Source organism: Erpetoichthys calabaricus, chromosome 6 (assembly GCF_900747795.2).
Source record: "Erpetoichthys calabaricus chromosome 6, fErpCal1.3, whole genome shotgun sequence".
NCBI lineage: Eukaryota > Metazoa > Chordata > Cladistia > Polypteriformes > Polypteridae > Erpetoichthys > Erpetoichthys calabaricus.
The window spans coordinates 213,861,499-213,875,451 of record NC_041399.2 but is presented as its reverse complement, the minus strand read 5'-3'; the positions used below and the strand labels follow the sequence as shown (position 1 = coordinate 213,875,451).

Here is a 13,953-nt window from a genome sequence, read left to right as displayed (position 1 = left end):
GTCTGAGTCCATGGTTACACCTGCTTTCTTTACTTTGCCTTTGACTTTTAATGCTAATAGATCAAGATCATTTGCACCACTTGTTAGAAAGAAAGGCAACAACCAAGATGAAGAGTTGAGGCAGCAAGGGTGAACCCTGTATAATTTCAAAGCAAGATTAGAAAATAATGGAGACGTCTTTCCAGGCTCAGGTCTGGCTGCCGTCTTGGTGGTGGCACTTTTAGAAAGTGGAAGTGACATCAGTGGTCTTCTCATCATCGTTCTTCAGGTCTGGAGGCAAAGGGAACGGAGAGGCAGTAGGTGACAGCGACATCCCCTGTCTCTGAGTAGAATTACCGCTAGATGAGCCCTGATGTTCTCTCCCAAGCACACGTGTGCGACACACTTGGCAGTTGGTACACCTTTGCCTACAGTGCTGCTTCACCCCAGACTGCATGGCGCACAGGTGATCAATTAAACCCGTGTGTTCGTGTTTCAGCTTAAGAGACTCAAAGAACTTCATCCGTAGACCACTAGGAAGTTAGGGCTTCAGCCACAAAGCTACGTCTTCACCTTGTGAAAGATAAAGAACAGCACAGATGTAGAGCTGGGGCACCCTTATGAACTGGGAGTCCCAAAAAGCACTTCCAAAAATGGCCACTAGAGGGGGATATATCACCAAACCCCGGCTAGGCAACTGGGAAAACACAAAATCTTCATAAAAATACCTGTACAAAAGTTTTATTCTTAACAAAATGCTCTGCTACACAATGAAACTGCAAAACTGCCCTAAACTAAGACCCAAAACACAAGAGCAGATGTTCAAAAATCTAGAAGATCACAAGAAAAAGCACAAAGGCACAGCACAACACAAGACGTCACCCACCTCAGTATGTCTTCACAAATGACCACCCATCAGGAACTGTGAGAGACCCTCCTGACTGATAGGGTGGAGGGCGGTTCCATGTGCGGTGATTGGCAGGTGGCCCCACCTCCTGGAAGCCCCACCCACAAAAACACAGGCAGCTAATAGACAAGATCAAAAAACAAACGACAAGGCGCCAATCGACAAAGGCAACGTTATAGCATAAATGAATGGCACAGGGAACCAGGGAGAAGTTCTGGCTAAAACATGATGGGTACTAGTCAAAAGTAAGTGGACCCCCTCCATAAGACTGAGGTGAGGGGTTTCATTGTTAGCAGGCGCATCATCAGAAGTCCATAGCCACTCAATTGACAAACACTGGGTTGTACTGAAGGGCTTGGTGACTTTAAACTGGCACTGTCATAGGATGTCACCTTTGCCAAAAGTCAGTCCATGAAATTTCTGTTCTGCCCGATCTTCCCTGGGCAGCCATAGGCACAGTAATTGTGAAGTGGAGGCGTTGAAAGAGAAAGAGAGATGTCATTTGAGACGAGAATCCCTGCACAAGACAAGCAGTGGAGGTCGTCTTCTGAGTTCTTCCCCGAGCTTCTCTTTCCTGTGTGTGCGGCCCGTGATCAGAGGACTCATTACATAGATCAGGGGGCTATTGGGGGTTGTGCAGACCACCACGATTCAGAAGCTCGCACTGGACAGCCAATCAAATTGCACATTTTTATCGCTTGGTTTACTCGACTTGAGTCAGATACTTTAACCTCTCTCACAACCCTCATCTTAACCTGATTGTACGCAGACGTATCACGTAACCTCGCTGACGTACACAACAAAGCGACAACGTCGTCAATGGAACGGAGCTCTGGAGGTCCGCATCTTGACTCTGTTGGGGTTATTGCTGTTTCGTGATAACGTCATTGACTGTCACCTGTTGTCCTTATTTACTATAAACGAGCAGACAGATGGCTTCCAGTCAGCACCAGTGAGGAGCACAGAAAAGAAAAAAAATGTAAAGCATGAAGACGCAGCTCGTGCTGCACTTACAGATGTGTCTGGAAATCAAAGCTTGTCCAACTTACAGTAAGCTCGCTGACATTGCATTAATTGTCAGTACACTGAAGCTAGCGGTTTACTGGACTAATGGAGTAGCGTTAAGTGTAACAGTCTCGATGGCGACTGTTTAACAGAGAGAATCCGATGTCAGAGTGCCAATGTGACACTTGGTTGTGGATTATTCATTACCGCCATCCAGACCTCAGGACCTCACATTGTTAAAGGCTGCCAATGACATATGAAGGGCTCTGAGTGTGGAGGGCACGTTTGTAAATGTCACCAACACACTCAGGCTCTCGGCTTACTAGTTATGAGCAGAATTGTGGGAAAGCAACAGGCAAGCAAAAGGGCAATGAGCTCAGCTGAACTCCAACAGTTGGTTCATCCTGTTGGCAGCTCCTACTCACATGTGTCTACAGTATAGTGCTGTTTAGATAGTTAGATAGATAGATAGATAGATGTGAAAGGCACTATATGATAGATAGATAGATATGAAAGGCACTATGTAATAAATAAATAGAGAGAATGAAAGGTACTATATAATAGATAGATGGATAGATAGATGTGAAAGGAACTATGTAATAGATAGATAGATAGATAGATTTTAATTTAGTTTAGTGTAGTAGGCAAGGATAGATAGATAGATAGATAGATAGATAGATAGATAGATAGATAGATAGATAGATAGATAGATAGATAGATAGATAGATAGATAGATAGATGTGAAAGGCACTATACGATAGATAGATAGATAGATGTGAAAGGCACTATATGATAGATAGATAGATAGATAGATAGATAGATAGATAGATAGATAGATAGATAGATAGATGTGAAAGGCACTATATAATAGATAGATAGATGTGAAAGGCACTATATAATAGATAGATAGATATGAAAGGCCCTATGTAATAAATAAATAGAGAGAATGAAAGGTACTATATAATAGATAGATGGATAGATAGATGTGAAAGGAACTATGTAATAGATAGATAGATTTTAATTTAGTTTAGTGTAGTAGGCAAGGATAGATAGATAGATAGATAGATAGATAGATAGATAGATAGATAGATAGATAGATAGATAGATAGATAGATAGATGTGAAAGGCACTATATGATAGATAGATAGATAGATAGATAGATGTGAAAGGCACTATATGATAGATAGATAGATAGATAGATAGATAGATAGATAGATAGATAGATAGATAGATAGATAGATAGATGTGAAAGGCACTACATAATAGATAGATAGATAGATGTGAAAGGCACTATATAATATAGATATATTTTAATTTAGTTTAGTGTAGTAGGCAGGATTAGATAGACAGATAGATAGATGTGAAAGGCACCATATAATAGATAGATTTTAATTTAGCTTAGTGTAGTAGGCAGGATTAGATAGATAGATAGATAGATAGATAGATAGATAGATAGATAGATAGATAGATAGATAGATAGATAGATAGATAGATGTGAAAGGCACCATATAATAGATAGATAGAATGAAAGGCACTATATAATAGATAGATAGGTAGATAGATTTGAAAGATAGATGTGAAAGGCACTATATAGATGGAAGGAATGGATGTATTGACAGATAAATAGAAAGCTAGATAGATGTGAAAGGCACCATATAATAGATAGATAGATATACTTTAATTTAGTTTAGTGTAGTAGGCAGGATTAGATAGATAGATAGATAGATAGATAGATAGATAGATAGATAGATAGATAGATAGATAGATAGATAGATAGATAGATAGATAGATCAACAACATCCCACATGAATCACATACACCCGATTTAATTTAAAAAGTAAAATTTCAGACTTGGCTAAAGTTAAGAGGGCAGTCCCAGTAAGGCTCTATGATGGCGTATTGCTGTAACTGTGCAGCAGCCCCATTTGCATTTCTTCTGTCGAGTGATTTGTTGCCTGACAGTCTTCAGTGCTGGTTTGTCACCAAGATGATGTGCCCCTTTGTTCATACTGTCGCTCAGTTTTGACTTCATGCTCTCCTCCACTGCCACCTCCAGCAGGTCCAGAGGGCCTCCCGTAACTCAGCCTGCCTTCTTCCTCAGCTTGTTGCTTTGGTGGGCCTCTCCTGAGGTGATGTTATCGGCTGGGTACGCCACACTGGCTGTCACAGAGTTGTAGAACATGTGAAGGATGTCACTAACCACATTAAATAAAAAAAGAAGTGTCCACTCTGCCCCTTCCTTTATCAGTTCCTCTGTGATATGAGACCACTCCAGCCTGTCACAGCTGTGGACCCCCTAAGTATTTGGAGCAGTGCACCACCTCCACATCCATCCCCTGAAATGCTGCCAAAGGGGCTTCATCAAAGTGTTGAGTAAAAAATTGTCAATTTTTCTTGACCATTCTGGGGTGTTAAGTTGTTTAATGAGTGACAAAGTGAATGTAAATGATTTTAGACAAAGGCTGCAACACAACACAATGTGTACAAAGTGAAGGGTTGTGATGACTTAGTGAAGACGCTATATAACTGATGGCCAGTGACGTGGCTAAGCAGCTATGGCCGTCGAGTCCAAACCCTCTCTCGAGCTTGCAGAGTGATTTCATCTGCCTGTACTCTCACCATGATCATGTGTGCTTGAGGGTGACAACAAGGGGTCATTCCTCAAAAGACAGGAGCCAAACTGGTTCTTCACTGCGATGCCATACAGGAACCATTTTCTGTTCCCAGAAGAACCATGCAGATGGCGGGTCCAGACATCAACCTGTTATTTATGTAGATCGGTGACACATTCCATCAATGATCACGGAGGGGTGACAACAAATCTGTGAGATGGCCCAGTGGCTTCCTGATTTTATAAGGACTGCTGCCTACAATCACACGGGCTAAGTGCAGGCGTCAACAGGCTGTAGCCAGCAGGGGGCGCTAGTTCCCTAGTTGGAATAAGTTCTTTTGTATATGCGACATGTTACGTAACCTGAAACTATCCATCCATTATCCAACCCGCTATATCCTAACTACAGGGTCACAGGGGTCTGCTGGAGCCAATCCCAGCCAACACAGGGTGCAAAGCAGGAAACAAATCCTGGGCATGGTGCCAGCCCACCGCAGGGCACACACACCCACACCAAGCACACACTAGGGACAATTTAGAATCGCCAATACATCTAACCTGCATGTCTTTGGACTGTGGGGGGAAACCAGAACACCCGGAGGAATCCCACGCAGACACGGGGAGAACATGCAAACTCCACGCAGGGAGGACCAGGCACTGTGCCACCAAAAAAAAAAACTATATAGATATAATATAAAAAGGTGATACCCCTCCCTTAGTGATACGGCGGAAAAAAATCACATAGGAGAAATAACTTTGCTTTCTTTAATGATGATTTACGCGGCATAACAGATGAATGAAGCCATGACAGTGGGTAATGGGAGCCCGATGTATAGAGTCTGCCATTTTCGTCGAAGGATTTTCACGATCGGAGGACGTGATCTCCCATTCGTCCATCGGCTTCAAAGGTGTGCCGGGCGATGTACCAAGGCTTTATACTCTTTGGGTGTTGAGCACCCAAACGGCTGGACCAGGCCAAGGGGATGCCCACATAACACCTGTCTGCAGTGATAGATGGTCATTTCTGGAGGGTGGGACTGGACCACATGTCTGCCTGGGTGGGGGGGGGGGGGTTTCTAATTTGGATCCCAAACTGTTTCATCATGTGGTGGGTGTGTACCAGTGCCTACTCCCCAATCTGACCTGACCTGACCTGATTAGGATATATACAGAAGCGTTGGCATAGGAACTTAAATGCTTATCTGAAATATATCGACAGTAGCTGTGGCAGATAGAGGGTCATTCCCAGAGGGTGAGACTGGACCACGTGTTTGCCTGGGGGGTTGCCAACTGGGATCCTGAGTTGTTTTGTCGTGTAGTGGGTGCGGCAACACCAGTACCAGTGCAGGCTTGCCAACTTGACCTGACTTGACTTGATCTATGTGTTCAGTAAAGTAGAAGCCTGCAAACTCAGACAGCAGTGGCACACAGTGGCACACTTGTCCGACCTGCTGGCACAGAGGTCAAGCCGTTGTTCACCTCACAGGCAGTCCCTAAACCTTCAATAATCAACTCTTAAGCCCCTATGTAGCTCAGACTAATTAGATGTCATAAGGCATTTTATTTTATTTCAGCTTTAATGCCCAAAGTATTGATGGGTCCCAACAAATCTAAATGCCATTGAAGTGCTTGTCTAGTAAGTCACACAGCCAATGGCCCTGCGCGCCGGTGACAGTTTCTTTAGTCTTCTGTCTGTGAGAAGAAGCTCAGCACCCGCGTGCCCAAAACGAAATCTGCCTGCCTGCTTCTTCAGAGAACATAACGTCCTCGACTCACAGACGTTCAACACGCAGCAAGTGGAAAGGCAGGTGAGGCTGGCAAGGCAGGCCAGGGCCCTTCTGCTGAAATAAATGGTATCCTTTAAAAAGCTGCCTCAGGGTTAGACTTGTCATAGCTAATAGCACTAAAACTGATGATAAAGCACGTTGGTCGATAATCGAAATTCTCAACAGGCGTCGGGTTCAAGAGGCCCCCAAAATGGAAGAGGGTGGCGTGGAGCCGACCCGCACCGTCATCAAGCCATGAGGTGGTGTTTACAACACTAAGGGTCTTTATTTATTAATGTTAGCGTTATGCTTTGTGCACATTGAGCTTGTAAAGTGACAACTGGTCGTGTGTGACAGTGACAGGAGGAAGTCGGGGAGGATCCCGGACAGGACAGGAAATCTTGACACATGGTGCTTGTGTCATGGAAATTACGAAACTTTGAAAGCTACCAGAGTTACTTTTTAAAACATAAAATTGTATTTTCGGGAGCGTAGACAGCACAAATTTAAGGGACGTTTCTTTTTAGTAAATGTCACGTTTCTGGAACTGATTGACTTGAAACGTGACGGCGTACAATCTTGTTGTGCCACTTTCAGCCACCAGACTCTCCTTCTGCAGGACTTGTGAAAACTGGCCATTGACACTTCTGCTTGGTCGCGACCTCACGGTATAATTGTGGATGAGTTTCGAGCTTTTATTTTCTGATAAGGTTTACGTTTCCCCTTTATGGAACAAGCTTCTGATACACTCAGAGATACGATGACAAAGCGTTACATGGGATTTGTGCACAGAAATGGGTGACATTTCTTTAAAAAAAAAAAAAGTGGGGACTTGTAGATCGTAGCGACATGAGCAGGTTCCATATTGGTAAACGGACTGCGTATGCCTTAATTAATGTCAGCTTAATGGAATTAAATGCACTTCTGTTGTGTTTAGAAGTCCTTCTCAGTCTCCATATGCATCTCAACTACAGAGGAGACAAAAGACCCCAATTTTACTTTTATTTTTTATTTCATAAGATGGACTCAATTGAAGGGAATCAAAGAAGACCTCAGTGTTAACGTGTCCAATGCATGGAGTGTACTTTATAATACATGTAGTCATTAAAATGCATTGCATTTGGTGTTCCAACAGATGGCGCATCACAGACATTTGTCAAAAAAGAAAAGCATAACTATAAATGTTTGTGATGCACCATCTGTTGGAATGACAAATGCAATGCATTTATCTCTGTTATATCCCAATTGGTATGGGATTTATTAAAAGAATTGTTAATATTTGTGATGCGCCATCTGTTGGAATGACAAATGCAATGCATTTATATCTGTTACATGCCAATTGGTACAGGATTTGTAAAAGAATTGTTAATGTTTGTGATGCGCCATCTGTCAGAATGGCAAATGCAATGCATAAGTCTGTGTTATATGTCAGTTGGTATGAGATTCATGAAAGAAGTGTTACTGTTTGTGATGTGCCATCTGTGGGAATGACAAATGCAATGCATAGGTCTTTGTTATATGCCAACTGGTATAGGATTTGTGAAAGAAGTGTTAATGTGTTAATATAGAAAAATTGAAATATGACATTGACACAAGTATTCAGACCCTTTACTCAGCACTTAGATGAATGCCTTTTGGTAAGGAAGTGGAGGTGGTGCACTGTTCCAAATACTTAGGGGGGTCCACCACAGTGACAGGCTGGACTGATCTTATAACACAGAGGCAAATGCAATGCCCATGTCTCTGTTATGTGGCCATTGGTATGGGATTTGTGAGAGAAGTGTTAATGTTAGTGATGCACCATATGTTGGAATGATAAATGCAAGGCATATGTTATATGCCAGCTGGTATGGAATTAAAAAAAAAGTGTTAATGCTTGTGATGTGCCATCTGTTGGAATAGCAAATGCAATATACATGCCTGTATTATTCATAAAAGCTGTGTTAATGTTTGTGATGCACCATTCTTTGGCATGACCGAGACATTTCAGCCGGATAGATGCACAAACAGGCAAATACTTGTTCTTTTTTTAAGGTGGACTCCATGAACAGTAGAACTGACTTTTTAAAATTGCAGTGGATTAAAAAAGTATTCTGATGCCTTCACTTTCTGCAATGTATATGATGTACTCTTCTTCTTCATTATTATTATTAAACAGTATTATTATTATTATCATTATTTAAGATTCTTCGTGCTACTTTCACGCTGTTTTAGTCACACTATGATGGGCTGGTGCCTTGTCCAGCGATTCTCCCTGTGTTGTGCCCAATATTTGCAGCTTTCCCACCACCCTGCTTGAGATAAGTGGGTTTGGAAGATGGATGCATGGATGGATGGTGTGCAGGTAGTGTTGGTCAAATGCAAACACGGGTTGGGTCCGCTGGTGATGTCAGAGGCAGTGATGCCCAACGCAGAGGATGGTGAAGTCAAAAAGAGTTGACTGCTGTAGGCACATGATGACTGCGCCCTTGCAGACAGACAGTATTAAGAGCAACCAATCAGAGTGGATGCAGCGCCCTCTAGAGGCAATGAGAGACCCTAAGGCTGATGTTAGGGACTGGAGTAGAGATCATTATTGTCACAGACACAGCAAGAGCATACAGTACTGCAATTCTTGTACCACAGTTGTGATGCAATATAAATAAAGAAGAGTAGCAGAAGGTAAATACATCAATAAATACACAAACAGAATCCATGCATACATACAGTAAATAAGATAAGAGTTCAAAGAAGCGGTCACATATAGCACAATTACCCATAAACCAGCAGGTGGGTACAGCACACAGTGCAGGGCATGGCAGGGCAGAGCAGGGCAGGGAGGATCAGGCTGCTGGCAGTTCAGTGACCTTATGGCCTGGAGGATGAGGCGTGGGGAGCGAGGAGTGACGCATCCCAGAGGACAGAGGTGCAAACAGGGGATGAGTCGTGTGGCCGCCATCGGAGATGATGGATTGAGGTCTGGCAGAGATGATAGTGTGAGGCTGTGGAAGGTCAGTCCAGTTGTATGGAGCAGACCTCTGGAGGAGTTTGTAATTCTGACAAGTCAGGTTACCAAAGCACACCACTAATGTATCCGGCCAGGGGGTCAGTCAATGGGGCAGTGGTAAAAATTTACAAAGTATTTTGGTTTCCCACCCCAAAGCTCTTTAGCGTCCTCAGGAGAAGAATGTACAGTATACTGTTAGTCTCAGGTTAGTCGGCCAGCAGGCAGCCACTAAAGGTGCCAACCACATCCTGTAGCCGCTCATCGCACCATCGCCCCACCGGCTCTCTTTGTGTTTGCTTCCTTCTCGCCGGTCTCTCTTTATAAAGCGTTTTAGATCCATCCCTGTGACTGAATGCTTTGTACTTGGAGTACAACTTTAATTCTTTTAAAAATGTGGCTTTAATTGTTACTCGTTATTTTTTCGGGGAACTGTAGAGTCCGATTCACCTGGTGTGTGTGCGGTCTGAAACAAGATGACGTCACAAAGAGCTGCGTGAACCGTAAAGGACCCAACGGCCATCCTGGAGTTAATGTAGAGTTACTCTTCTGGAAAAGACTCAAGTAGAAGTTTATAAAATTGTAATTAAATATCAAATGTGCGAATAAATGGAAGAAAGCCCCCGGTTGTATACGTGACGGTGAATCAAAAAGTAAAGGCGATTTGTAAATCCTGCGGTGGGTTGGCGCCCTGCCCGGGATTGGTTCCTGCCTTGTACCCTGTGTTGGCTGGGATTGGCTCCAGCAGACCCCCGTGACCCTGAGTTCGGATTCAGCGGGTTGGAAAATGGATGGATGGTTGGATTTGAAAATGACGCACCACAACACATCCGCAAAGGCTTATGGGGGATTCGAAGACTCGCAGCACAGCGCTCCGCCGGCAAACCATTTTTAGCTGAAGCCGGGGTCAAGTGAACGTGCGGGATGGCAGTCGGCACGACCGGATCAGAGTTGTAACTGTGAGGTGTGCACTTCTTCACCGGTGATCATTCACTTTTTTCCCGCCCCCCTTTGTGCCTTTTACCGCCCCGTCGGATCTGATCGCATGAAAACAACACCGGCAACTAAAGCCTCATCTGAAATAAGAAGCAATCGACCAGTGCCGCCGTACCCGATCTCGCCATGTCACGTTAAACGTCACCCAACTCATTAAAAAGCAATCGGACATCCCACATTTATGGAGACGGCCCTGGGCGGAGTCCTGCCCTTCTTTTCTGTTATCCTTGTTCCTTATTATCTTCTGACGAGCTGACCCACTTAAAGTCTCTTACATCCTCCGATGTTTTAGACCCAGGCAGCCATCAGAGTCTTCTGATCCTTTCAAGTCCCATCCTCGAGGGTCCAAAAGCCCACCGTTCGGCTGTGCGTCCGCGGGGACAGCAGCGTATCTTAGATTTACAAATTAATTGAAGGCTAATCTAACGATTTAGAGGACACATCTTAATATTAATGATTATTTAATAAGTTGCCTAATAATTAAAAAAAATGAAAGTCTCAAAATAAAAAAGAAGAGAGACCGAGTTTTGAATTGAACTTTATTATCAACAAAACATTTACATTATCATAAGTAAGGAGAACAAAGAGAACGCGTCTCACCCCACAAATCAACTCATTAATCCTCAAGTTTACAACTTGCCTCAAGAACACGCCGTCTTTTCACAGATGAATTCACATTTGGGGGCATTTTATGGAATTTATATTCTAAATATACTTTCACAGGTCCGTGAGATACCTCATCAGGTCACACTGCCTATTTGATTTGACTCTCTCTTTTCTTGATTTATAAAAGGCCAGCTTGGCCTGACCAATGAGGAAATCCCCAAATCGACATTCCTCAGGATTGTTCTTATTTGAGAGAGAAAGGGAAACAGGGAGAGAGAGCATGAGTGTGAGAGAAAAGAGAAAAGGAGAGAGCGAAAGAAAGAGACAGAGAGAGAAAGAGAGCAAGAAAGAGGAAGAGAGGGAGAGAGGGACAGAGTGAGAGAGATAAAGAAAGAGAGTGCAAGAGAGGGAGAGAAAGAGGGAAACGGAGAGATAAGAGAGAGAGAGAGTGTGAGAAAAGAGAAACAAAAGGAGAGAGAGTGAAAGAGAGAAAAAAGAAAGAGACAGAGAGAGAAAGAGAGCAAAAAAGAGGAAGAGAGGGAGAGAGGGACAGAGTGAGAGAGATAAAGAAAGAGAGTGCAAGAGAGGGAGAGAAAGAGGGAAACGGAGAGATAAGAGAGAGAGAGAGTGTGAGAAAAGAAAAACAAAAGGAGAGAGAGTGAAAGAGAGAAAAAAGAAAGAGACAGAGAGAGAAAGAGAGCAAGAAAGAGAGAGCAAAAGAGAGAAAGAGAAAAAAGAGAAGAGAGAAAGAAAGAGATAGAGAGAGTGAAAGAGAGAGTGAGTTAGAGAGTTAAAGAAAGAGAGAGTGCAAGAAAGAGAGAGAAAGAGGGAAAGAGGGAGATAAAAGAGACAGAGAAAGGGAAACCGAGGGAGAGAGTGTGAGTGTGAGAGAAAAGAGAAAAGGAGAGAGCGAAAGAAAGAGACAGAGAGAGAAAGAGAGCAAGAAAGAGGAACAGAGGGAGAGAGGGACAGAGTGAGAGAGATAAAGAAAGAGAGTGCAAGAGAGGCAGAGAAAGAGGGAAATGGTGAGATAAGAGAGAGAGTGTGTGAGAAAAGAGAAAGAAAAGGAGAGAGAGTGAAAGAGAGAAAAAAGAAAGAGACAGAGAGAGAAAGAGAGCAAGAAAGAGAGAGAAAGAGGGAAAGAGGGAGATAAAAGAGACAGAGAAAGGGAAACCGAGGGAGAGAGTGTGAGTGTGAGAGAAAAAGAGAAAGAGAAAAGGAGAGAGCAAAAGAAAGAGAGAAAAAAGAAAGAGACAGAGAGAGAAAGAGAGCAAGAAAGAGGAAGAGAGGGAGAGAGAGACAGAGCGAGAGAGATAAAGAAAAAGAGTGCAAGAGAGGGAGAGAAAGATGGAAACAGAGAGATAAAAAGAGACAGAAAGAGAGAGAGAGAGTGTGAGAGAAAAGAGAAAGAAAAGGAGAGAGAGCGAAAGAAAGAGAAAAAAGAAAGAGACAGAGAGAGAAAGAGAGCAAGAAAGAGGAAGAGAGGGAGAGAGAGACAGAGCAAACAAGACAGAGCAAAAGAGAGGGAGATAAAAGAGGAGAGAGAGAAAGAAAGAGAAAAAGGGAAAGAGGGAGAGAGAGAGAAAAAGGGAGAGAGAGCAAAAGAGAAAAGCGAGAAAGAGAGTGAGTGAGAGAGTGAAAGAGAGAGAAAAAGAAAGAGACAGAGAGAGAAAGAGAGCAAGAAAGAGAGAGAGAAGGAGAGAGAGAAAGAGGGAAGGAGAGAGAACAAAAAGAGAGCGAGAGAGCGAGAGCGCCTCCTTATTCTGTACTCCTGGCCGGTTGAGCTCCGAGTTGCTTTGTCGCCCTGACGTCTCCCTTTCCCCTCAGATGTCCCGTATGGCGGTGATGCCGCTCTGGCACAGACCCTCGCCTTCAAAAGCAGCCCTCCAGGTAACAATCCCAGCGTTCCTTCAGGCGGCAGTCAGAAAATGAGATCAGCGCCCGTTGTCACCATTGCACCTACTAAAGCTGCGTGTGACCTCTGGAGGAGTGCAGAGAAGCAGGTGAGCCCCCCAGGGGTTTATTCTTATTCTCTTTATATTTGTCTTTTTCGAGTTGTGGCCTACGGTGCACTCTTACTCTTTCTGGTGTTCACTGTGTTTTTTGGTATTGATGTGCTGAGTCGTCTGTCTGCGGCCACCACAGGAAATAAAACATCTACCACCACGTCACTTTATAGCTCTCTGAACGAAATACATCTTTATTAGAAATTTAAATTCTCTCTCTCTAAAGTTCTTCCTTAAAGCAGCACAGTTAGGCAGAGTGGTGGCTCTGAGGTGAAGGATCGGTGCTGATATCCGCAAGGTTGCCGGTTCACATCCCTGGGCCTTAAGCTGCACTTGCTGTACAATGGCTGACCCTGCGCTCTCTGACCCCAAGGGGTATGCAAAAACAAACAAATCCCTAATAAAAGAAATTGTATAAAAACAAAATAAAGAACCTGCGGTGGACTGGCGCCCTGCCCGGGGTTTGTTCCTGCCTTGCGCCCTGTGTTGGCTGGGATTGGCTCCAGCAGAACCCCATGACCCTGTAGTTAGGATATACAGTGATCCCCCGCTATATCGTGGTTCAGCTATCGCGCCCCCGCTACATCGCGGATTTATTAATACAGTAGCAGGTTGGATAATGGATGGACGAAATAAAGAACAAAAAAAAAAAAAAAACTGAGGATGTGCTCTGTCCATCTGGAGCTCCGAGTTTCTTTTCTGACTCCGATCACAATGCTGAAGATGCAACAGAAGCAAAATTGAAACTCAGAGCTCAGCAGCACGAGAAGCACGCGTATCTTTAACTAAACAAAAGTCCTCAAGTGAGGAAGACCAAGTAGTGTGTATGACGGACCACTTTGGTGTGTCTTTAGTGGAAAGTACAGAGCCTGTCAGATTTATAAAAAATAAACTTACTACACTCCTCCATGTGACGGGAATGAGACACCGAAATGGAAACGTCACGTCACGTCACGCTGATTGGAGACCTTCATTCAACACTCGCTTGATTTAATGTGGGTGGAGGTGCAGGTGACCATTTGACGTTGTGCTGCCTCAATAAACTTTACATGATCCTACATCCTTTGGAAAACAGAAGAGTAAATGAAACATTT

At 43.6% G+C, this 13,953-nt stretch overlaps 1 protein-coding gene across 1 annotated transcript in view; it reads left to right on the top strand.

The window, feature by feature from the left end:
* LOC114641866 (genetic suppressor element 1-like) overlaps positions 1 to 13,953 on the top strand; it is an 84,585-nt gene that overhangs the window by 19,111 nt on the left and 51,521 nt on the right. Inside the window, exon 2 of the mRNA XM_051928963.1 lies at positions 12,681 to 12,856. Coding sequence (XP_051784923.1) covers positions 12,681 to 12,856 — 176 coding nt within the window. The remainder of the gene's footprint in view (positions 1 to 12,680; positions 12,857 to 13,953) is intronic.